The following is a 24,730-nucleotide window of genomic DNA, read 5'->3' as shown; positions in this document are numbered from 1 at the left end:
GAGTGATTTTAGAAGGGGAACCTCAGTTGAGAAAATGCCCCCACGGGTTTGGTCTGTAAACCTGAGCTTTTCTTCACTGATGTCCCATGTTGGAGGCGTAGTGAGAGATACTACACTTACACATGGCTTCAGTTCTGGGGGTGACAGCACCTAGGCTTTGATCAAAATCAGTGATTGTTGCCTTCTGTTTAAAGGTCAGTTATTGTTCCCTTCTGTTTAAAGTAGGTGATTGTTACCTTCTGTTACAAGTCAATGTTTCTTATCTGAGTTCTTCCTGAAGGATTCCAGAGTTTTGCAAAACTTAGTGAGGAGACAACCTGGCAAACGGGGAGGTCTCCAGCTGAGGACTGCTTAGGCACATGGCTCCTTCAACCAGCTCCAGATGAGAGGTGCAGGAATAGCTTGTTAGGTTTAAGTTGTATAACAACCACCACCACAACAACAAAATGACTTTTGGGGAAGCAAGTGATGGAGGAGGGTCATCTTTCTATCTGTTGTTTCATTGGTTAAATAAAGAAACTGCCTTGGCCCTTTAATAGGACAGAAAATTAGATAGGCGGAGTAAACAGAACAGAAAGATGGGAGAAAGAAGCTGAGTCAGGCATTCGCCATGATTCTCCCACTCCAGACAGACGCAGGTTAAGATCTTCTCTGGTAAGCCACCTCATGGGCTACACAGATTATTAGAAATGGGTTAGATCAATATGTAAGAGCTAGCCAATAAGAGGCTGGAACTAATGGGCCAGGCAGTGTTTAAAAGAATACAGTTTCCGTTAATTATTTCAGGTATAAAGCTAGCCGTGTGGGCGGCCGTGAGCTGGGGCGGCAGGAACGCAGCCCGCCGCTCCGCTCCTCTCAACAAGCAAGGGGAATTGAGTCCCTCAGAGACTGGACTCCCCTACTGCAGAAAACTAAAATTCATCTCAGAGTGACCCTTGGACCCACACAGAACAGAACAGCTGCACTTGGTGTCCAGTGTGGTGGTGCTTGGAGAAAGGAGGGATCCAACACTCCAGAACTGAAGGTAAGAAGTGCGCTTACGTATGTGAGGATTCCAGGATTTGGCAGGGACATGGGGAATTTAAACTCCCCATCTCAGGATCAACAAAATACACAATTGCTAAAATGCTTGTTGGAAAAGCATTGACTGTGCAATTATTGCAAATATTAAAGATACAAATAAAATGGCTCTTGAGATGAAGAATAAATCAAGGAAAAAGGGATCTTCCTAATGAAAAAGAGGGAAGTGTTTATGTTCGGAGGTTTATGTTCAGAAACCTACAGAAATGATGAAGCGGTGGTATATGGGCTGCTTTTACTCTGTGTAAGACAGATATGATCACTGAGCTACACAGAATAAAATTCCTCCAAATGGTTGGAAGAAATGACTGATAGCTGGAACTCCCAGCGCTCTGGCTGCATGCTGCCTGTCAGCTTTTTCAGAGACAGGCTGACCAGCGCAGAGCAGCAACACCCCAAAGAATGACAGGCAGGCAGGGGTCCACCGTTGCAGTATGCACTAGCACAGCCAGCCCATGACCTAGAATTTTCATGTTTGCTTGTTTGTTTGATTTTGGTTTGAATGTTTTTCATTTTTTCTTTAGAATGGGAATAACTCAATATTGAAGATCCCTGTGTGGGAAATATTTTTTCCCTAATAGTGGAATATTATTATATCAATATTAATATATATCAATATCAGCGGTCCCTTCATGGGAGAAAGAATGAAAACAAGCTCACCTTCTACTACAAGACAATCACACCAGGACATCAATTACTGAGCCGATGCTGTTTAGTTTCCATAGATGCCAGGCGGTAGTGGCGCACGCCTTTAATCCCAGCACTTGGGAGGCTGGCAAGCAGATCTCTATGAATTCGAGGCCAGCCTGGTCTACAGGGCAAGTTCCAAGATAGCCAGAGCTACACAGAGAAACCCTGTCTTTAAAAAAAAAAAAATTGCCATAGATATTAGCCATTCATCTGGTGGCGGGTGTTCTCTTCCCCTATCCTCCCAATCATCTGATTAGATATTAGCCATTCATCTGGTGGCAGGTGTTCTCTTCCCCTGTCCTCCCAATCATCTGATTAGATATTATCCATTCATTTGGTGGCGGGTGTTCTCTTCCCCTGTCCTCCCAATAATCTGATTAATGCTTGAATGAAGGGTCAATTTTCATAGTAAATGAACTAAAAGAACAAAAATCACGATTTTAAACTAACATCGGGTGTGCCCTTGCCTATTTATCACTATGGAGTATTTGGCTGTGCTCTTTAAGTTGCTTTTTGGAGACTCTTGGCTAAATTCTATTAAAATGTAACAACTGTAACAACAGGTTATTAGATTATTAAATAATATGTCTGCTAAGGCAAAAACTCATAGAAATAATCTTCTATTGATAAAGAGCCTAAATTTTTTTCTTTTTTTAATTGATTTTTATTGAGCTCTATATTTTTCTCTACTCCCCTTCCTGCCTCTCCCCTTCAACCATCTCCCATGGTCCCCATGCTCCCAATTTACTCAAGAGATCTTGTCTTTTTCTACTTCCTATATAGATTAGATCCATGTAAGTCCCTCTTAGTATCTTCACTGTTGTCTAGATGCTCTAGGTTCTCTGGGATTGTGGTTTGTAGGCTGGTTTTCTTTGCTTTATGTTTAAAAACCACCTATGAGTGGGTACATGTGATAATTGTCTTCCTGAGTCTGGATTACCTCACTCAATATGATGTTTTCTAGCTCCATCCAATTGCCTGCAAATTTCAAGATGTCATTTTTTTCTGCTGTGTAGTACTCCATTGTATAAATGTACCATTTTTTTTTTTTTGGTTTTTCGAGACAGGGTTTCTCTGTGGTTTTGGAGCCTGTCCTGGAACTAGCTCTTGTAGACCAGGCTGGTCTCAAACTCACAGAGATCTGCCTGTCTCTGCCTCCCAAGTGCTGGGATTAAAGGCGTGCTCTCCTTATCCATTCTTTGGACACGGGGCATTTAGGTTAATACAGGTACCTTAGTGTCGGAAGCTATTGGGGGCTGTGGACCCTGTGAGTGGCTTGTTTTTCCTGTGCCTGCAGCTGCTCTGAGAAAACAACTTGTTTTCCTCTTCTCTGAGCAGCCTGCAGCTACTCTGAGCACAAGACCTTGATGGCAGGCTGGTGGGTCTGCAGCTGAAAGATCCTGAGAGCTGGGACATGGCCAGAGCATTATATAAGGTTCCCCGAGAACAATAAACTTAGCATTCTTTTATCAAGGATGATCAATGTGTTTTTATCTCTTGTCTATCTGTGATTTTAATTCTCCAGGCCAGTTTCTGGTCAGTTTTTACACGTTAGAAAGAATGTTTAATGTAGTACAAAGAATTTTACCTTGTTGGGGATTATTGATTGCTCCTGAAAAAATGCAAAGAGGAGATTCTCATAATTATTTTAAATTTAAATTAAACAGAAAATCCAATCACAAAAGGTACAGATTTAAAAAGATCAGTTACACACTCTTAATGGTTTTCAAACATTATTGGGTGGGTGATATTAACTGGTTGTACCCCACTGTTGGACTGATTACTCAAGAATTAAGTAATTTTTTCAAATTTTGCAAGGTGAATGATTTACACATTCCAAAAGTAATACTCTGCAGGCATTTGCTTTCATTAAGTTCTGAAAAGCCTGATTCTGTAACTACACATTTATTAGAAACAATAGCTATAATGGACACACTGACACAAATTAAAACTGCTAATGCCCCAGACTGTATGTCTAGGAAAATGAAACAATGTTCTGCACATTGTAACAGAAAGCTTGTTACAGGATGTTGTGATCCAGCTGCCCTCACTCCCCCTGACTGACAGCGGAACTTCCTTGTGGTCTGTCATTGACAAGGGTGTTTGTGTTCTTTCTGGCAGGTGGTTTTCCACAGAAGCAGTAGAGGTATAAAAGGCTTTAGCTCTGGGAAAAATAAAGGTTGCTGTTCTTCTACCTGAAAAGAAGCCTCCGGGTCTCAATCCTGGCACCCCCCATCCCCCTACCCTCCCACCCCCATCTCAGCATCTAAGCTGCGCTGGTGGCATAGCAAGAGGGCTACTGTGTGATTGTATAGGACAAGCAATTGTGGAAAGAGCTAATCACGCTCTAAAAGAGATGCTTACAAACTGGAAAGGGTATATAAGGACTTCCAGGGATGGATTTCAAAATGCTTTACTAACTTTAATTTTTTGATTGTTTTGTTTTGTTTTTCCAGACAAGGTTTCTTTTTAGCTCTGGAGCCTGTCCTGGAACTAGCTCTTGTAGACCAGGCTGGCCTCGAACTCACAGTGATCCCCCTGCCTCTGCCTCCCGAGTGCTGGGATTAAAGGTGTGTGCCTTTTTTAGTGCTAATGAAGCAGGGACAACAGTTGCTGAAAGTCACTGAACCATAAGAAAAAAACTGCTGAATTGAATTGGCCTGTGTATTATAAAGATGTTTTAACATCAGAATGGAAACCAGGGAAAGTGTTAATAATAGGACTGAGGGTATGCTTATGTTCCTACAGGACACACAAATTTGTGGATACCATCAGAACTGACATGAGCAAGAGAAGTCCCTTGGATGCTTTGGCTGCTGACATCGGTGACTTGACTTGGGGAAAGAAGAGATACAGAAAGCCATTGAAGTAGACAGTTGATCCTTTCACCTTGGGGACAGCTTAAGAATTTGTGTGGCAAAGAGGGAACATTAGTCTGACGGACCAGAAAAACCTCTGGATGCTACAGCTTTGTTCTTTGTTATGCTGTTTGTGGTAACTGCAAAGGTAACAGGGACCAAATATACATCTTGGGCCTATGTTCCTAATCCTCCAATTAACAGGAGTAAGCTGGGGAGATATGGATATTCTTGTGGTGGTTATTGAATAGCCTCAGCTACTTGGTCCTTATAACAACTGAGGACCTGCTCAGCCATGAAGGAGGGTAAGGAAATCATAAACTATATGGTGGGGGTGCAAGGAATTGCCATTTGTATGGGTAATGGAATTCAGTGTCTAAATATATTTCAAGTGTGGTTATCTGTAGTTAATACTAGCCGGGATCATCATAAATTTTATATGCTTCATGCATGCGGTTTTAGAGGACAGGAGATTAATACTAGTAGTTCCATAAATCTACTGCCTGTGAGATTTGAGTCACCAACAAGAGATCTGACTGGGTATATTGGCAACAATGTAAGAATGAGAACCTGGTGTGGGAAGTCCTTCTGTGTGTGTGTTGCTTGTATTGGCTAATGGATAAAGAAGCTGCTTTTGGCCAGTGGCTTAACAGAGTACAGCCAGGCCAGAAAAGAGAGAGAGTAGGCAGAGTCAGGGAGACGCCATGGAGCCTTGCCAGAGACAGACATGCCAGAACTTTATCCAGTAACCCACAGCCATGTGGTGATACACAGATTAATGGAGATGGGTTAGTTTAGGAAAGCCAATAAGAAACTAGAGCTAATAGGCCAAGCACTGATTTAAATAATATAGTTTCTGTGTGATTATTTCGTGGCCTGGGCAGCTGGGAACAAACAAGCAGCCTTCTGCAACAAATGGGCACCTGGTCTCTGCCTACAGGAACCCTCAAGGGCTATCAGTAACTATCTCCCGTGGAGGCAGCATTGACTGGAGCCCTATGGCTCCCCTCAAGGAAAATATCCTCACTCAGAATTAAGATGCTCAAATGTAGTTCACGTGACACTGTGGGGGTTAGCTCTACTGTTAATGAATCTATTCGATGACATGGAGTTGGATGTCAGGTCTTCTCCTGCAATTTGGCAATTCAGGATTAATTTAGGAAAATTAGCAAATGCCTTACACCTTCTCGAAGCACGGGAAGGAAAGCTAAATGTTAAGGGTGATGAGTCTCCTTTGTCTTTTAGACTAAATCAGCATCACCCCTTGGTTGCTGTGCTCCATGACCTTATTTGTTACTGAATGAACCTGTACAGTGGCACCCTAATAATTACAGCATCCCTAGTGAATGCTGTAGTCTTCATACCTGTATTAATTCTTGGGTGCCTTCTAATGTAACCTCTGAACGTCTGTACATCCTTAGAGCAAGGCCAGCCATCTGAATACCAGTGAAGCTGTCGAGACCATGGCAACGCTCACCTGTGATGAGTGAGTGCAGAAAGAATATTAAGATGAACTCGTCAACCTCTTGGACTGGTTGTTGTCGTTTGGAGCATCGTTGCATTGGCTGCTGCTGCTACAACAGCTGGACCGGCACGTCATACGGAAACTCAAATGCTGAGATCTTTAGAGACTGGCATACGCATCCTAGAGAACTGAGGGCTCAACAAAATAGTGAGGTAGTTAATGAAGCAGCTGATTTGAGACAAAGCTGTTATCCTGATGGGAGGTTGATGTGGGAAGTCATTTGTCAATCTGTTGTTTCATTGGTTAATCAATAAAGAAAACTGCTTGGCTTGATAGGTCAGAACGTAGGTAGGTGGGGAAGACAGAACAGAATGCTGGGAGGAAGAGGAAGTGAGCCAGACGCCATGCCTCTTCTCTCCAGGGCAGACGCGATGAAGCTCCAGCCCAAGATGGACATACACTAGAATACTTTCGTGGTGCTACACAGATATATAGATATGGGTTAAGCAACATATGAGAGTTAGCCAAGAAGAGGATAGATATAATGGGCCTGGCAGTGTTTAAAAGAATACCGTTTCCGTGTTGTTATTTCGGGGCATAAGCTAGCCAGGCAGCTGGGAGCTGGCGGCAGGAATGCTGCCCACAGCTCCTTCTACAGGAGGTCAGTTAGAAATATTGGAGGAAGAGATACAATTAAAATGGGTTGGAGTGCTGCATCCGATCGTATTACACCTTTAAGGTTCAGCAATAGCAAGCATGGCTGGAAGAGTTTAAGATGCGTCTGACAGGTCAACCTAATTCTCCCTAAATAATTTATGACTTATAGCAAGAAACGAAGGAAACTTTTCCAAAAGGGTTACCTCATGTGACAGGAGTGGATGTATGGAAAGCCTTGTAGATGCATCAGTCTCGTTCAGCCCTGCATATCGCTTTAACAGATTTCTTGTTCTAGCAATTACTACCCTTGTTCTAGCAGTAAAAACTTTACTGGCTTTAAAATATATTTTGGCTTATTTGCCTAAAATCATGAAACAAAACAATGGGGGGGAAGGCTGTATTTACTGTAAGGCCAAATAATCTCCAACATTATATCTTAGTTATAACTTATAATTATACACTTATTAATTATAACTTATAATTATATTACAATTATATCTTAAACAGAAGGGGGGAGCTGTAATGAGATTCCACAAAGTCTTTGGCTGAACTTCCAGTGTGATAGTGCCTAGGCTTTTGTTTAAAGTCAGTGATTGTTGCCTTCTGTTTACAATGTTTCTTATCTGAGTTCTCCCTGAAGGATTCCAGAGTCTTTGCAAAACTTAGCGAGGAGAGAACCTGGCAAACAGGGAGGTCTCCAGCTGAGGACTGCTTAGGCAAATGGCTCCTTCAACCAGCTCCAGATAAGTGGTTATGGTATGCAGAAATCGCTTGTTAAGGTGTAAATTGTGTAAAAGGGAAGAAGCTTTCCAGAAAGCAACGCCCAGTTCACCAGGAGCTGGTTCGCCGCCCAGTTCACCAGGAGCTGGTTCGCCGGATGCTTTCGCTGAACCTGAAATTCATCTTGAAAGAATCGTTTTTTCCTCAACAGACCCTGTCAACCAGAACACCTGCAGGAGGGGCTCAGCATGTTATCCTGGCTGTGCGGTTGCTCCTGTGTGTGCAAGAAGGAAGGCTGAGCTAGTTTTTAAGCTGTGCTCCTCCTGGGCTATGCCACAGCCCCACCTGAGTCCCTACCCTGCCTTCCGTGGTGAGCAACTGTAAGGTGGGATAAACTTAGCCCTGTCCAAGTTGCTTTGGTGCTCATCACAGCAATAGAAACACTAGCATGAAAACGCCCACACATTTGATGACTTAAAGCCCCCCAAATGACTTAGCAGTTACAAGCACTTGCTATGCTTGCAGAGGGTCCAAGTCTGGGTCTAAGATCCTACATCACGCAGAAGTTCACAACCACCTATGACTCCAGCTCCAACACCATTTTTGTTTGGCTTTCATGGGCATGGCGCTCGCGTGTGCATGCGCACCCCTCCCCCCCCACACACACACAAACGTTTTTTTTTTTTTTTTTTTTACAAAGTGTGTGAAGGTTAAGGCTCTGAAACAAGATGTCAGTGAGGTCACACACCCTCTGAAGGCTGGAGGGGAGTCTGTCACTGTCCTCTTGGGTGGTGATTTTGCACAAGCTCCAAGCCCCTATTTCCCATGTGTCTCTTCACTGTGTGCATGTATGGGGGGCAGGGTAACTTGTTCTTGCAGTTGTCTGTGGAGACAGGAGGTTGACACCAACGGTTTTCCTCTACCACCTCCTGGGTCTCCCACTGAGCCTGGAGCTCTCTCCGTTTCAGCTAGGCTGGGCAGTGAGCTGCTGAGGTCCTCCTGTCTCTACCTCTCAGCAGGCTGTGATTACCTGCAGGCACTGCTGTACCCCACTTTCAGGGATCAAACTTGGGGGTTCTCATGTTTGCTTAACAAGGCCTTTACCTGCTGAGCCATCTTCCCGGTTTACACCATATTTTTTAAAAGGTTTGCTTTTAAATGGGGAGCAGGTATGTGCTTGTGAGTGCAGGCGCCCAAGGAAACCAGAGATACCGAAACCTCCTGGAACTGGACTTCCAGACATTACCAGACCACTTGATGTGAGTACTAGGAACTGAGTTCTCTGGAAGGGTCTCGATCTTAACCACCAAGACCTGCACCATCCTCATCTGACAACATCTGAAATTCAGGGGCCACTGGCCAACAAGTTCCTCCCAAAACAGGATATGAAGGTGGTGGCGACCTCTAAGCTGCGCCGGCTCAAACCTGTTTCAGAGGCAACCTCTCCATGTGGCCCTCTCCTCTAAAGGACGCCTCAACTTCAGGGGACCGTGCACTGGTAGATGTGTCCAACATATTATAGAACAGTCTGGATTCTGGGTAAAATGGATTTCCATGAAGAACACACTGCTCTCTTGGAGTGTCCACCCCAGGGAGGTCCAGAGGAAGGGACACCCGGGACGGGAAAGATAGATTCCCCAGGCCTGCCAGGCTCGGGTGACTGTCCCCAGCTCAGTTCCCTCTCTACGGAATGGTTTCTTGCCTCTTTGCTGGCTCTAAGTGAACACTCAACTGCTCCCTGTGTGCTGCACTGAGTGTCGGGTGGGACCCTGTCTTCAGGAGCAATGGCAACTTACTGGAAAGCCACAGGAAGGAGAGGGTCTCAAGGCCCCGCCCCCACCCGTGACGAACCTTGCGTGGGGGGCGGGGCATCTTGTGCTAATAACTAGCTGCCCTGTGCTCTTGAGTAGCAACAACTCAGTCTCCTTTCAGACAGGGCCATGTTCTCAGCTTCCAGCAGGCACGGGAAGGGGGCAGTAGCTATTGTATATGCTAGCCCTCAGGACAACTTCAGCTGTGGTGACTCACACCCGCGGTCAGAGGCCAGCCTGGGTTGCATGTTCCACACCTGCCTGGGTTACTTGAGGAGATGCAGGCCACTCCGGGCAACATGACAAGTTCTAGGCTAGCCTGGGCTATACATAGTGAGTTCCAGTGTGGGATGTTTATAACGTACTCTTATGGAAGTGCCTACAGTCGTGTCCAAATATTTGGGGGAGCACGAGGGATCTCACTGGATGCGGACGCTTGCTGATTGTCTAGCAACCCAACCCAGTGCTGAACCACTAATAGATGCTCAATAAATGGTTTGTTGAATGAATGAATGAACCCCCGGCAGAAGCAGCAAGGGTTGGGTACAGAATGTTCTGTGCCTGAGAGACAGGCTGGGATGGGCCTGTCTACAAGATGGCAGGGGTGCCACAAGCTTCAGGGGATTTCCCTGCCCCCCTGTGAAGAGGCCCAGTTCTTCCCCTGCGTCGGACATCCCCGGGGGTTCTAAGGGCAGGTCAAGGCAGGCAGAAGCCACAAAAGCTCAGCCGAGGAGGCTGCAGCTTCCTGCTGTCTTCTGGCGGTCGCCATCAAAGGATGCAGCACCCTCCGGCAAGGATGGCCGAGGAAGGTCTCCCTCGCCCGTGGGTGCTGCCACGCCTGAGTTGGGCCACCGTCCTGCGCCTTAGCCTCCTGCTGGTACTGCTTAGTTTCGCGATCTTCTGTTTTATCTGCTGTGTCCAGTTCCAGAGACCACAGCAGACGCAGTTGGAGCCACTTGAGGTGAGAGGAGGAAAGAAGGGGAAGGAGGGGAGGGAAGCACTCGGGTGCTCTGGAGGGGACCCTACAGGCGCAGGGAGGATGCACTTAAAGGATGCGCCAGAGCGCAAGGACGCGTAAAAGAGGCAAAATCGGAACGAAATAGGTGGGAAAGAGGAAGATGGGACAGATAGAAGACAGGAAAGGCTGAGCAGGGAGGCCAGGCCGGCCCCAGTTGCCTGGGAGCACACGGGGGATCCCGGGCTGGGCATGATGCAGCCTTAAACTGCTGGGATGCTTCAGCCCGGTCCGGGCGTTTCCGACCACGCCCGCCCGCGACTGAGAGTCAGACTGCTGGGGTCTTCACGAATCTAGGGCTGGAGGGGGTGGGGGTGGGGGGGATAGCTAGTGAGGATTGGAGCTTCCCAGGACTGAGAGGCCCCACAAGTGGTAGGAAGGAGGGCCTGAGCCTCCCCCCCCCCCCCCAACTCCGTTCTGTTCTAGGAAAACAAAGCGATCTTGTTACTGAAACTTTCACAGGCCTGGGTAAGACTTTACAGCAGAAAAAAAAAAATGTAGACTAGGCCGGTGGGAATGCAGGATGGACGGCAGCAAGCAGGCACATGGGACCGATAGTCTCTCAAGCCCTCTGCACTCATGAGCTTTCTCTGCTTTCTGGTATTTTTTTCCAGGTGCATGTAGCCGAGGTACAGCTGAATCTCACAGGTAAGGCTGGAATTCCAGAGGGGTGAGAGGTGGGGACAGGAAAGAGGGAGGCAGGAACATAGGAAAGGAGTGGCCCCTGGCTCGACCTGAGCTAGGAGTGCAGAGCCAGCAACCCAACACCCAGCACCCAGCACCCAGGAGGCCCTAGGTTTCATCCTCGGCACCACCTGAGGCAGGCTGCTGGTCTACACTTGTCATCCCAGCATTTGGGCAACAGAGGGAGGAAGGTCATCCTCTGACACATCGGGAGTTTGAAGCCAGCCTGAGTTACTTGGGATCATCTCAATAAAGCAAATAGGAAAGACAGCAGTATGGGATGTTGCTCAGTGTTAGAGCGTTACCCGGCTCACAAGCCCTGGGCTTCAGCCCACGTAAACCAGGTGTGGCCATGCACACCTGGCTCCCAGCACAGGGGCGGGACAAGCAGAGACCCAAGAATTCAAGGTCATTGAGTTCAAGGCTAGCCTGGGCAACAAGAGCTAGCCTGGGCAACAAGAGCCCTTGTCGCCAAAGAAATTAAGAAAGGGAGAGAGAGGGCTGGAGAGATGGCTCAGAGGTTAAGAGCACTGGCTGCTCTTCCAGAGGTCCTGAGTTCAATTCCCAGCAACCACATGGTGGCTCACAACCATCTGTACTGAAATCTGGTGCCCTCCTCTGGCGTGCAGGCAAACATCGAGGCAGAATGTTGTATACATGATAAATAAATCTTTAAAAAAAAAAAAAGGGAGCGAGAAAAAGGAAAGGTTGTAAAAGGGGGTAGAGAGGGGCTAGAGTATGCTGGGGACACGTGATTCCAGGAACACGCTGCCTCCCTTATCCTCTCCCTTCCTCACGAACGCAGACACAACACCAGCCACTGCCGTGATCCAGCTGCTCACAACCCTGCTCTCTCCATCCGTGGGGTAGATCTATGAGCAGGCTGGATCTTAGCGAAAAGAGTAATGGGGGGGGGGGGCAGGGCTCAGGCATGGAGCCCTACCTCTCCCAGTGAGGGGCTGCCAATGTCACCTAGTGGCTGAGTTCTTTCGAGACACTGCAGGAGATGCTGGGTTTCATGACACACCTACAAACAAGCCAAGAAAGACAGTGCTGGAAAATAGGCAAAGAGAATTAAGCCAAAACGGTACTTGTGGCATGCTAGGACTGGCTCTGTCCTTCTGAGTGAGGCGCTGCGGGGTCCAGAGATGCACACTGTTGTCCAGGCACTCGGGAGGCTGAGGCAGAGGCATTGTAAGTTCCAGGCCAGCTCAAGCTACAAGCAAGATTTTGTCTCAAACTTTCAAAACTTCTAGTAGTAGTAGCATTAGTACTTAGATAAGTACCTTGGACCTTGGGACTAATAACCAACTACCCTAACTTTAATAAATCCATCCTGTCTGGCCACCCTCGTCATTCTAGTGCCCAGCAACCCATGGTAGGACATTGGGAATTTGGGGGTTCCCTGTATAGCAAGATCCAGTCCCAAAATCAATAACTAATTAAAGGAATCACTCTCTCTCCCTCTCTCCCTCTCTCCCTCTCTCCCTCTCTTCCTCTCCCCTCCCTTCCCCTTTCCTCCCCTCCCCCAGTTAGCTGCTCTGATTGGCAGCCAAGACCTTTGGGTCAACAGTCATGACTTTTTTTCATTACTGGAACAAAATGACAAAACCAAATAACAAACAAAAGCAGCTTAAAAGAGAAAGGGCTTCAGCCACCCTGGCCGGGAGTTGGAGGGGAAAGCTGAGACCAAAGCCACTTCCCATCCTGCCGGGAAGTGGAGCACATTCTCCTTTCGTGCCCCGCCCCCACCTGTGACTGGGGGGGCCTCCACCTTCAGGGCCTGTCTTCCCACTTCAGTTAGCATCATCCATAGAACGGGTGGCAGATTTGTTTCCACTGTGACTCTAGACCTCCACTGGGGTGGTTAAGTGTGTCCAACCCATGACCAATTTCCCCTTGCCCAGGAACCATGGCCATGCTGCCCCAAACCCTTGTAGCCCTCTGAACAGGGCGAAGGGTATTGCTGGAGATGGAGCCAGAGGGACTGGGATTTGGTGGGACAGAGAGGCAGCTCCCAGGCACCAGAGGGAGGCACAACTGAGCACTAGGCGTTCCCTGCACCATGTCTCTGTGACTATCTCCCTCCCTTCTGTCCATCTGTCTTTCCATACCATACATGTGTAGTTGCATACACATGTGTGCCCACCTCTCCCTCTCTATCATTTTTTGCATATCTCTCTCTGCATCTCTCAATCTCTCTCCATCTCTATCCTCCTTTCTCCATCTCTCTGCCTCCCCCAGCATCCTGTGTGCCTGTCCACCTCCCTCTCCTTTTTCTTCTCCTCCCTTCCTTTAAGTCCCCTGTTCTAAGTGCCACAGCCTGTCTAACCTCCTTTCTCCTTCATCTTCTGCCCCCAGTTCCTCGGAAAGACCCCACACTGCGCTGGGCAGCCGGGCCAACCTTGGGAAGATCCTTCACTCATGGACCAGGGCTGGAGAAGGGGCAGCTTTATATCCACCGTGCCGGCATCTACAGGCTGCATATCCAAGTGACACTGGCTAACTGCTCTTCCACATACGGCACCGTGCAGCACAGGGCCACCGTGACGGTGGGCATCTGCTCCCCTGCGGCCCACAGCATCACCCTGCTGCGCCTGCCCTTCGGACAGAGCTGCACTGTGGCGTCCCAGCGCCTGACTCACCTAGCCGTTGGGGACATCCTCTGCACCAACCTTACCCTGCCTCTGCTGCCGTCCCGCAACGCTGAAGAGACTTTCTTCGGTGTCCACTGGGTATACCCCTGACCACAACTCCTGGATGGCTTGTGAGGCCTTTTAGTTTGTTAATAGTACTGCTTATTCATGCAAGTTTGACTTATTTATAAATGTATAGTACACGTATCCGTTCGCTGATGCTTCCTTTCGTCTCCCCCTCGCACCGCTACCCCATCTCCCTCCCAGCTTCATGTCCTTTTTTGAATTTTATTTTTTGTTGTTATTGTGGTTCTTACTAACTTCCTCAGCACCGTGGAGGATCCTTGTGCAGACACTATGTGCCTTAGGCTGGAAAGGGAGCAGAGTCCCATGCTAGGTCACAGCTAGGCCCCGCCTCCAAAGAGTCCACAGTATCCCAAGATAGCGCCACCAGCTGGGAGCCTAGAGCCTTTTCCAGGACAGTGGTAGAGAATAAATAGGGAGGGCCGTGAAGGTGAAGCAAGGCTAGCACAGCAGCAGCAACTTCCGCTTCCTGTGCTTCCCGCCTGGCCTGGGGAGGCGGGGGGATTGTAAATGTCCCAGAGCTAAAGAGACCCGGAAGACATCCCTGCCCCGGCGCATCTATGATCAACACTTTCCATTTGCTTGCAAGATGGCCTGGTTATTGTTTTGAGACAGGTTCTCTCCGGGAACCGGAAGCTCACCCATTTGGCTAGACTAGATTAGCTGGCGAACTTCCTGGGTTCCTCCCGTCTCTCCTGGACAGGGTTACAGACAGGCACCATCACACTCGAGTTTACAAGGCTGCTGGACCTCTGAACACAGGTCTGCTCAGCCCCTCTACTTCTCGGTCCTCCTATTTAACGGGCTGTCCGGTTCCCATGTTTGGATTCCGGGAACATGTTCGTTTAGATCATGGCAAATACTCACACCCAGAAACGGCACATGGGTTACAGGGAAACCGCATTCTCTGCCGTGTTCCAGGTAGTCTAAACCGTAAAATGACGTCTTCTTACGTGAAATAAAAATGACCTCAGTGGAAACAAACTGGTGGGAAAAGGACTCTGGGTTTCAAGGTTTGAGCACTGGGGGTTAATAAGGCCAGAGTTTCTAGTGGGGAATCTCCAGAGTCCACACAAGATGATGTCAACAGGTACAGCCTTGAAACTTCCCCTTCGGTGACACCCAACTGTGGAGGAGCTTGATTTACTCAAAAGTAAGAGCCTGCAGACAAACAATGCAGTCTGGGAGTTCACTCAACCTTAAAGAGGAAAGGCATTCAGAGGAGCCCAGCTCCAAGCCTAACTTAGTAGACCGCAGGCTGCGGCTTTCTCGCAGGTGCCCCAGGGGTCCAGACTCAACACAGATAAGAAGCTGGTCAGGGTGCTGGGGCTGGGGGGCGCTCTGTGAGGGCAGACAGGGGGTGTCAGTGACTCTGTGTCTACAGAAACGTGGCTACTGGATAGTATCCTTTGGTTAGTGGTATATTTTACGTGACTTGGATTTCATCAAAATAAAAATAGATAAAATCAAAAAAGGAGTTTAAATTTGCCAATCCCCACGCCCACTAGACAGGGATCCTGAGGAGGGGCTGAGTCCAGGGCAGCAGCAGCCGTGCAAACATCCAGGCCTGGGGCCTCGTGCCTGCAGCCACAGCTCTGGATGAGATGAGGTCCCGGCCTGGGCCAGTCCTACTGAGGCGGCCATTTCTTTCTTTCTTTTTCCTCCTTATTGTTTTTTACTCTTTTGACTCTGTACTCTTTTAGGGATCCCAACCCAGTTTTGGGAACCCAGTTCCCAATAGATACACGGAGGCTTATTCTTATAAAAGCCCAGCTTCCACTTGTGCTGTTTCTTGCCAGCTTTGCTAAATTAGCCTGCTTACCACGTGTCTCTGCGCTTTTCCCTTTTCTTCTGTGTGTCTTACTTTCACTCCTAGTCCGTAGCTGGCAGGGTGACTGACCCCTGACATCCTCCTCTTGTCATTTCTCCACCCGCCAGCCCCATCTATCCTTTCTCCTGCTTTGCTGTTGGCCGTTTATGGCCTTATTAGACCATCAGGTGTTTTAGACAGGCAAAGAATCGCAGCTTCGCAGAGTTAAACAAATGCAGCGTAAACAAAAGCAGCACAGCTTAAAAGAATATTCTACGCCACCGCCTCCTTTTTAATTTTATTTTTATTTCGGGAGGGGGGTTGGACACAAGGTGTTTACGCCTAGCCCTGGCTGTCCTGCTGGTTGGTTATGCCCACAAAGCATGAGGTGAGGGTGCTCCCACAACCTTTGGGGCCTGTTGCCTAGGAGAAATTCTCAGTAGTGGGTTTCTGGATCTGGGAGTTTTCGGGTGACTGGCAGGTGCTTACATTTAGCATTGCTGGTCTGTCTACAGCAGTCTCCCTCCTGTGAGAGAGTGTGGAGCGCAGTGTGAAACAGAACTCAGCAGGCCAATAGGATGGCACCTCGGGTAAAGTGCTTGCTGCCAAGGCCCAAGAGAGCTGATTCCAGAAGTCGTCCTCTGACCGCCATACACTGGCTGTGGCACGCCCACATATACACACATGCGCACAAAATAGGTTAATGAAAATGTGCTAACAGGTGACGGCCAGAGCGGTGGCTAAACTGCGAAGAACACTAGCTCCAGCCAGACAGTGGTGGCGCACGCCTTTAATCCCAGCACTTAGGAGGTGGAAGCAGGTGGATCTCTGTGTGTTAGAGGCCAGCCTGGTCTACAGAGAGAGTTCCAGGACAGTCAGAGCCACACAGAGAAACCCTATCTCAAACACCAACAAAAAGTAAATTAAACAAGAAACAGCACCCATATGGCCCCTCAGCTGTCTGTAACTCCAGTTCCAGGGGATCTGGCGCCCTCTGCTGGCCTCCTCTAGTACCAGTAACACACGTGGTAGACGTCCGTGCCGGCAAAACACCCATACACATAAAAAAATAATAATAATCTTTTAAAAAGTAACAATTTTAAATTGTTAGATGTGCAGTCTTGTGTGTGCACATTTTGTGGGTGCGGAGGGTAATCTTGGGTGTTACTCCTCAGACGCTGCCATTTGTTTCCTTGAGGCAGGGTCTCACTGGCCTAGAGCCCTCCAAGAAAACAAGGTGGTCTGGCCAGGTTGCCCCAGGACCCTTCAGTCATCTCCTGCCAGCGCTGGGGTCCTAACACCCAGCTTGCTTGCTTGCTTGCTTGCTTGCTGTTTTTGAGGTAGTGCTTCTCTGTGTAACAGCCCTAACTGTCTCGGAACTAACTCTGTAGCCCAGGTTGGCCTTGAACCCACAGAGATTCATCTGCCTCTGCCTCCCAAGTGCTGGGATTAAAGGCATGCGCCACCACCACCCAGTTCAGACACCAGCCTTTTATATGGGTGCTGAGAATGAACCTTGGATCCTTGTGTCTGGACTTTCTGGACCACTCTCGGGCCAGGAAAACGATGCATCTCCCCTCAGGATGCCAGCTCTCTCTACCCTGTCTCTGAAAACCTGTGAGTAGAAAGCTGGACTTCATGGAACACACCCGCCATCCCACCATTCCCAGGAAGCTGAGGCAGGAGGTTTACAAAGTTGAGGCCAGTCTTGGCTACGTAGTCTTATCTCAAAAAACAAAACCAAAAACAAGTGTGGGTGGGAAGGAGGAAAGGAGGGGAAAGGGGTCTGGGGAAGAAGAGAGGGAAAGAGCAGAAGAGTGGAGGGAAGGAGAGAGGGAAAGAGAGTGGGGTCAGGGAGCAGCGCATCTCCCTTAGTCTCAGCCGCTTGACTGAGTGTCATTTATACAACGGAACTGTTAAACACGTGTGCTGTTAGAACGTGGGGTCTGGGACACAAGCCCTGCAGAACCATCACTTCCTTTCACTCCGTCACCTCAGCTGACTGTTTCGCCCCCTGCATGTTTCTCTTTTTGTGGAAATTATTCTATTGTTATTGATGAAAGTTGCTATGGCCTCCCTCGGCCAGGGCCTCAGACTGAGTCATAGATACAGAACTGAAACTTGGGGCTCCAGGGAATTCAGCCCTCTCAGTTTCCACATCTAGGGAGCGGTGTGCAGTCTGCATCTTTCGGTGCCAAACACTACTTTATCACGTCTGTGTTGATTCGGCCAAGCTGAAAATGCAGGGTTTTATTTTACAACACATTTCTTCGTGGGGCTCACTGAACTTGGTCCATATTCACCCCCACAATACTCTGTTGTTCCTTCCTCTCCCTTCCTCAAGATCCCTGCCCTCCTCCACAAAATGTCCTTCCGCCCGATGGCATGTATGCATTTATTTCTCCATCCAAGCGCCTCACACTGGAGTGAAGGAGGCATTTGCCCATCCATCTTTGGCTGACTTGTTTTAACATAATGACCTCCATTTCCATCTGTTTTCATGAAAATGACATCATTTGAGTCTTAAAAAGTTTTTAAAGCATGCAATCCTTTTGTTGTTGGTGTGTATATGATTGTAACAGCACATGAGGGTCAAAGGGCACATGGGAAGATCAGCTGCCTCCTTCCACCACGCAAGTCCCAGGCTAGAACTCAGGTCTGCGTTCACCCACAGCCAGCCCAATGCCCACCCCACACCTCTTCTTAAACAGGCTCTCATGTAGCCCAGGCTGGCCCCAGTTCATTCTTTACAATATGTACCTAGAGCAAATTCTCTCTTTTGAAGACTTATTTCTGTATGTGTCCCTGTGGTGCTCTGTACCTAGGGCTGTGTCCTGGAGCTGGAGTTACTAAAGACAGCTGAGAATTCTATGTGGGAGCGGGGATGGAATCCAAGTTCTCAGCGAGAGCAGCCCATGCTCGAACCGCTGAGCCACCGTTCCAGCCTCTTTTGATCTTTTCTAGGGTCACCCTCACTTAGGAGGTGACAGTCCTCTGTGGTTTTGGTTAGCACTTTCTGCCGCTGCTACCGCTGGACTCCTTCTGTATGTTCACTGCCCATATCTGGTGCTTGAGAAGCGGATTGAAGCTGGGCAGTGGTGGTGCACACCTTTAATTCCAGCACACAGGAGGCAGAGGAGGCAGATCTCTGAGTCTGAGGCTAGCCTGGTCTACAAAGTGAGTTCCAGGACAACCAGGGCTACCCAGAGAAAAAACTGTCTTCAAAAACCTAAAACTAAAAGCCAAAAAAAAGAGAGAAAGAAAAAAAAAGAAACAAAAGAAAGGAAAGAAGGAAGGAGGAAAAAAGAAGGGAGGAAGGAAGAAGGAAAAGAAAGAAAAAGAAAGAAAGAAAGAAAGAAAGAAAGAAAGAAAGAAAGAATTGATCCGCTCACCGAGGAAAGGAGTGGGGCCTCCAGTGAACTACAAGCCAGGACAGCATCTCTGGGGATCATGTTCCTCAGAACCCAAAATTAGGACCGTAGTGTGACTTCAACACGCAAGAAAGGCAGACACCTTCATAGGGTGCTCACTGTCGCTCCATACAGTAGCCAGGGTGTGGGCCAGCCTAAGTGCTAGGCAACAAATCGGCCGTGAAGAATGTGCAGGCCGGGCTGGGGAGGCAACGCAGTGGTAAGTTCCCTTGCCTTGCAAGCACGGGGCCTGAGATGGGATCCGCAACACACACATAAACAGCAGGCATGACTAAGGGAAGTCAGATACAGGGAGATCGCTTGTGCCGCTCCAGGCTCAGGGGACTACGATGGAGAGTAATAGGCATGACACCAGACAGCCTCCTCTGGCACACACCGCACACTCACACAGATACGCAAAAGAGAGACAGCATCCATCAACCATCCATCAAGAAAATGATGCACAGGCTTGCCTATGGGCCATCCTGATTAGGACAAGTTCTCAGTTAAGGCGCCCTCTTCACGGGTGACTCTGCTTGTGCCGAGTGGACACAAAGCTAGCCAGCACAGTTAAATAAAGAATGAAATTATGCCATCTGCGCGGAAATGAGTAGACCTGGAAGCCCTCATGTGACATGACATGAGCCCCACTCAGAAAAGCGCTACATCCGTGGGCCCTGATTCCGTGCAGCATGCACACAATATACTCGTGAGACACCCACCGCAGACGGGGTGCCCAGGAGTGGCAGGAACTGACAGGGACAGAGAGACAAACGAAGGGGATGACCCACTGAACAAACGCCATGATGATACGCTAATGAAGGTCTTTAGCTACATTAAAAGGTAAAAATACAAAACGAATATGTGATAAAAAGTTAAATAACAAGTGAATAAATACATTCATAAATAAAAGACCAAAGGAAACATCTAGCCAGGTTCCTTTGCCTGTTTTGAAGTGGTTCCTTTTCCATTCGGGGTTTGCTGTTGAGTTGGACGGGTTCCTTGTGTGTTTCGGACATTAGGGTCTCCCTGCTCCCTGCGTTGTTCCCTCTGACAGGCAGAAGCCTTTCTGTTTACGTATCAACCCCAGTTCCCTCTCCCTCCTCTCCTCCTGCTCCCCCATTTCTCCCACCTGCTCCCCACCCCACCCCCATCCACTCCTCAGAGATAAGTCTACTAAGTTTGTCCCATCACCTCACTGGGGCAGGACCAAGCGCCCCCCATGCCTAGGCTGAGCAAGGTATCTCTCCACAGAGACTCGGCTCCAAAAGTCAGTTCACGCATTAGGGTTAGATCTCGGTCCCCCTGCCAGTGGCTCCACTACTGCCCAAGCACACCACTGTCACCTGCATTCAGGGGGACTAGTTTGATCCCACGTAGGTTCCCCCGTTGTCAGGCCAGAGTCAGTGAGCTCCCACTGGTTCGGGTCAGTTGATTCTGTGGGTTTCCCATCATGGCCTTCACCCCTTTGTTCGTATTATCGCTCCTCCCTCTCCTCGATTGGACTCAGGGAGCTCAGTCCAGTGGTTACTTGTGGATGTCTGTTCTGCTTCCATCTGTTTCTGGATCAGGGGAGAACTCACATTCCTATTTATGCCTCTGTAGTCTCCGTTTTGGTATCAACTTTAAAAAATCATTGACAAGACTGATATTGAAAAACCTTTGTCAGAGAGATATCTCAGCAGATAAGGCACTTCCACCAAACCTGACCTGAGTGTGAACTCCAGGACCTTGTGACAGAAGGAGGGGACAGACAGTCCTCACGATTTGTTCTCTGACCTCCACGTAGGCCCTATTACCTGCACGTGAACGCATGGCCACGTGTGAGCATGAATGCGCATGTGCGCGCGTGCACACACACACACACACACCCAATAAGTAAATCATAATTTTTAAAAATCTCAGGTGTGGGGCCAGGCGGTGTTGGCACACATCTTTAATTCCAGCACTTGGGAGGCAGAGGCATCCGGATCTCTGTGAGTTCTAGGCCAGTACGGTCTATAAGAGCAAGTTCCAGGATAGGCAGGCCCAAAGCTACAGAGAGACCCTGTCTCAAAAAACCAAAAAACAAAACAAAACCTCAAGTGTGGTGGGTACACCTTTGACTCCAGGACTTGGGAGGCAGAAGCAGGTGGATCTCTGTGAACTACATAGCCTGTCCAAGAAAAAAAAAGATTCTTCTAATAGCTACACAGATTCGTGTCTCACATTTAAGTCTGTATCCATTTTGAGTTTGGTCTGTACAGACGTGAGATGGGGGTCTGTCTTGTTCTTCAGCAGGCGGGGATAAAGTGTCTTAGCATTTACTGATGAAACCATTGCTCACTGTTGAAAGTCAGTTTCCTCCGGGGTCTCAATCCCATTCCATTGATGTGTCTATACATATGCCCAGACTGCACTGTCTACTGTCTTTGAGATAGACAGATGAGAGACAGAGAGAATAGATTATGGGTGGGTGATTGGCCGGATGGAGACAGATGTCGTCCTGTAAGCCAGCCTGGGCTCACACCTAGAACCCTGATTTCTTTCAGCTTCCACCTTTGTATTCTGATTGATTAGTTTATCTTGGTTTTGTTTGTTTATTTGGTTGATTTTTGAGACAAGGTCTCTTAGAGTCCAGGCTGGCCTCAGACTCGCTGTGTGGCCCAGCATGACCCCAGAGCTGGGGTGCAGGTGCAATCCCCAGGGCCCAGGTTGTGTGATTACTTTCATTTTTGCTTGTTTCCACTCTTGAATTTCTCTCTCCTTGTTGGCTCTGGAGTTTCTGCAGAAATCCCTGCTACTCAGAATTGTTCCCAATTCCACCTGTCTTAACCCTCACAGCCCAAGGTCTTCCCAAGATGCCAGTATCTCCAGTGACCTCACAGGGTCCCCGGCTCCACCCTCTAAAACCCCCTCAGAGCTCCAGACCCTCAAACTTCCCCGAGCTCCCCACACCTGCTTCTATCCACCGTGGGTTTGTTTTTCCCTTCCTCTCTCCTTCCCACCCTTTCATCCATTTCTCCTGTTTATGATCGACAACCATCCCTGACACTGTCTGCTCATGCGCACAGCCCTCCAGGATTTTCCGGTAACCTCTGGGGAGCTCCTGCAGCTAGAGGGAGACTGTGGGATTGTGGGATTGAAGAGAGATGATCGTATCCACTAGGGATCGCCTTCTTTCCTCCTGCACATCCTTCTATTTTTCCATCCCTCCTCCTTCTCCACTAATCTTTCATTCCCTCCTCAGATACCTCATCCCCTTCATTTCCTCTATCTTCTCCTCCATCTCCTTCTCCCCAATTTCCTCTCTCTTCCTTCATCTCTTCTTCCATCTCTCCTTCCACCTCCTCTTCCCCCACTCCTTCCTCCATCTCCTCCACCTCCATCTCCTCATTCACCCATGGGCACCATTACATGGGTTGTGGTTCCAGACTGAACCAAAAAGGGAAGTGAGGCAAACGTTCAGCACCGCTCCCTGATTGTGGTGCCTCACGAGCAGATCCCACATGCCTTCCCCGCCATGCTATCCTGACCCCCCACACCATGGTCCGACATCGGTCCTTCCTTGACTTGCTTCAGTCAGGCATCTTGTCACACTAGTGAGAAAAGTGACACATGCCACCCCTTCATCCGGTACCGTCTTCCATGGTTAACCAGTAAATGCTGGTGTTTCTGAGTCCTGTGTGCCACTTCTCCAGAGAAAGCCAACCAGGAACGTGGGGTGGCATGGGAAGTATGGAGGCCAGTCTTGAGGGACGGAGCCTAAGGGCTCTGACACTGACTAGTGGAGGCCACCCCATCTACTCCTGAAGCTCTCCTTTGGGGGTGGGGAGAAAGCCCAAAGCTTCCACCCTTGTGAATGTCCCCATGCAGGACATGCACACATGCACCTACAACAGTGGTAGAGAGGCACCTATAACACCTCCCCATGCCATGGAAAATCCCAGGCACTCACATCTGCTCACTGTCATCCTGACTACAACTTGCCCGAGGGTCTTAGAGTTTCTATTGCTCTAAATGAGCATCACACCGTGACCAAAAGCAGCTCACAGCTCACAGCCTACCATCCAGGGATGTCAGAACAGGAACTCACACAGGGCAGGAGCCTGGAGGCAGGAGCTGGTGCAGATGCCATGGAAGGTGCTGCTTACTGTCTTGTTCACCCATTGGCTTGCTCAACCTGCTTTCTTCTAGACCCCAGGAACAGCAGCCCAGGGATGGCACCACCCAGCATGGGCTGGGCCCTCCCCCATTGATCGCTAATTACGAAACTGCCCTACAGGCCAATCTGGTGGGGGCATTGTCCCAATCAAGTCTCTTAAGTATCCCGCTGATATTAAGACCCAGACAGCACACCTAGGAAGCACTCTGAAACCCACTGAGGGCTTTGTCTCTTTGGCTTCTCCTGGGCCTCAACTGAGTCCAGCTTGATCTTAGGCAATCTCAACTAGGCACAGGTCACAGGGGAGCGTAGACATAAGCCAGTGTGCCCAGGTGTTCTAAGGGAGGGTACCTGCTCATGAATGGATACTTTGGTATGGTTCCCCTGCTAGACTAGAGCATCAGAGGGCCAGATATGGTGGCTCATGCCTTTTTTTTTTTTTCAACAATAGGAAAATTTATTACTGTGCTTCCACTGTCAAAATTTAGGATCTTGGTCTTTCCTTCTTGCCTTTGTACAGGGCCAAAAGGGACACGTTGGCTACTTTAACAACCTTAAAGCGGACTCCAGGAATATCACCTACAGCATGACCCTTTCGACCAAATCCAGCAACCAGAACTTCATCGTTTTCCTCAATGAAGTTCAAGCAACCATCATTGGGGACGAAAGCTGTGATTTTCTTGCCGTTCTTGATGAGCTGCACCCTGACACACTACCTGATAGCAAAATTTGGCTGCTTGGCTTCAAATCCTACTTTTTCCAGCACGATTCCTTTGGCATGAGAGGCACCTCCAAAAGGATTGGCCTTCAGGGCTGTGCCCAAGTGGGCTTTCTTGTATTGTTTGTCATGCCACTTCTGGTCCCGTCGGTGGCTGCGGAGCTTCCTGGCAGTACAGAGACCACGACACTTGCCCATCTTGCCGACGCCACGGGCCCCTGGCTCATGCCTTTAATTCCAGCACTTGGGAGACAGAGGCAACTCTCTCTGAGTTTGAGGTCAGCCTGGTCTACACAGTTCCAGGACACCCTTGGCTACACAGAGAAAACTCAAAAAACTAAAAATATTAAATTAAAAAAAAAATCAGGGCAGGAGAGATGGCTCAGCAGTTAAGCGCACTGGCTGCTCTTCCAGAGGACCTGGGTTCCATTCCCAGCACCCACATGTCTGTAACTACGGTTCCAGGGAACCCGACACCCTCACACAGACATACATGCAGGCCAAACAACAATGTACCTAAAATAACAATAAGTTAATTTAAAAAATAAAAAGCAGGATGATACTGCAAGGTCATCTGTTTTGTTTTGTTTTTTTAAAAAGTATCTGATCGGCATACCACCATTATCAGCTGGGTATAAAACCACCACAGAAAGGCATCTTTGAGTTTTTTCTTTTCTTTCTTTTTTTGGGAGGAGGGGATTTTTGAGACAGGGTTTCTCTGTGTCACCCTGGCTATCCTGGAACTCGCTCTGTAGACCAAGCTGGCCTTAAACTCAGAGATCCACCTGCCTCTGCCTCCCAAGTGCTGGAATTAGAGGTGTGCACCACTACCACTCAGCTAACTTTTTTAAAAAATTTTTTCTCTTATACAATACATCCTGACTACAGTTTCCCCTCTGCCCAGTCCTCCACTGTTTCCCTTCATAATCTGACTTTTTTCTAGAACAT

The 24,730-nt window shown here is 48.5% G+C and overlaps 1 protein-coding gene, 1 long non-coding RNA gene and 1 pseudogene across 2 annotated transcripts; 2 read left to right on the top strand and 1 right to left on the bottom strand.

The window, feature by feature from the left end:
* Positions 1 to 802: 802 nt before the first annotated feature.
* Positions 803 to 6,242, top strand: LOC121459201. The gene is made up of 3 exons (XR_005975943.1): positions 803 to 1,024; positions 4,519 to 4,776; positions 6,050 to 6,242. It is a non-coding gene; the product is annotated as an uncharacterized LOC121459201 (long non-coding RNA).
* Positions 6,243 to 10,010: 3,768 nt separating this feature from the next.
* Cd70 (CD70 molecule) lies at positions 10,011 to 13,727 on the top strand. The gene is made up of 3 exons (XM_041668751.1): positions 10,011 to 10,242; positions 10,911 to 10,944; positions 13,342 to 13,727. Exons 1-3 carry the CDS (start codon positions 10,057 to 10,059, stop codon positions 13,725 to 13,727), a joined length of 606 nt encoding a protein of 201 aa, XP_041524685.1. The 5' UTR covers positions 10,011 to 10,056.
* A 9,796-nt stretch (positions 13,728 to 23,523) lies between these two features.
* On the bottom strand, positions 23,524 to 23,980 carry LOC121459823 (annotated as a pseudogene).
* Positions 23,981 to 24,730: the final 750 nt, after the last annotated feature.

Source organism: Microtus oregoni, unplaced genomic scaffold (assembly GCF_018167655.1).
Source record: "Microtus oregoni isolate MIOR12 unplaced genomic scaffold, Mior012 000019F_ref0000042, whole genome shotgun sequence".
In the NCBI taxonomy this organism is placed as follows: Eukaryota; Metazoa; Chordata; class Mammalia; order Rodentia; family Cricetidae; genus Microtus; species Microtus oregoni.
This window is presented reverse-complemented; position numbering and strand designations above follow the sequence as displayed.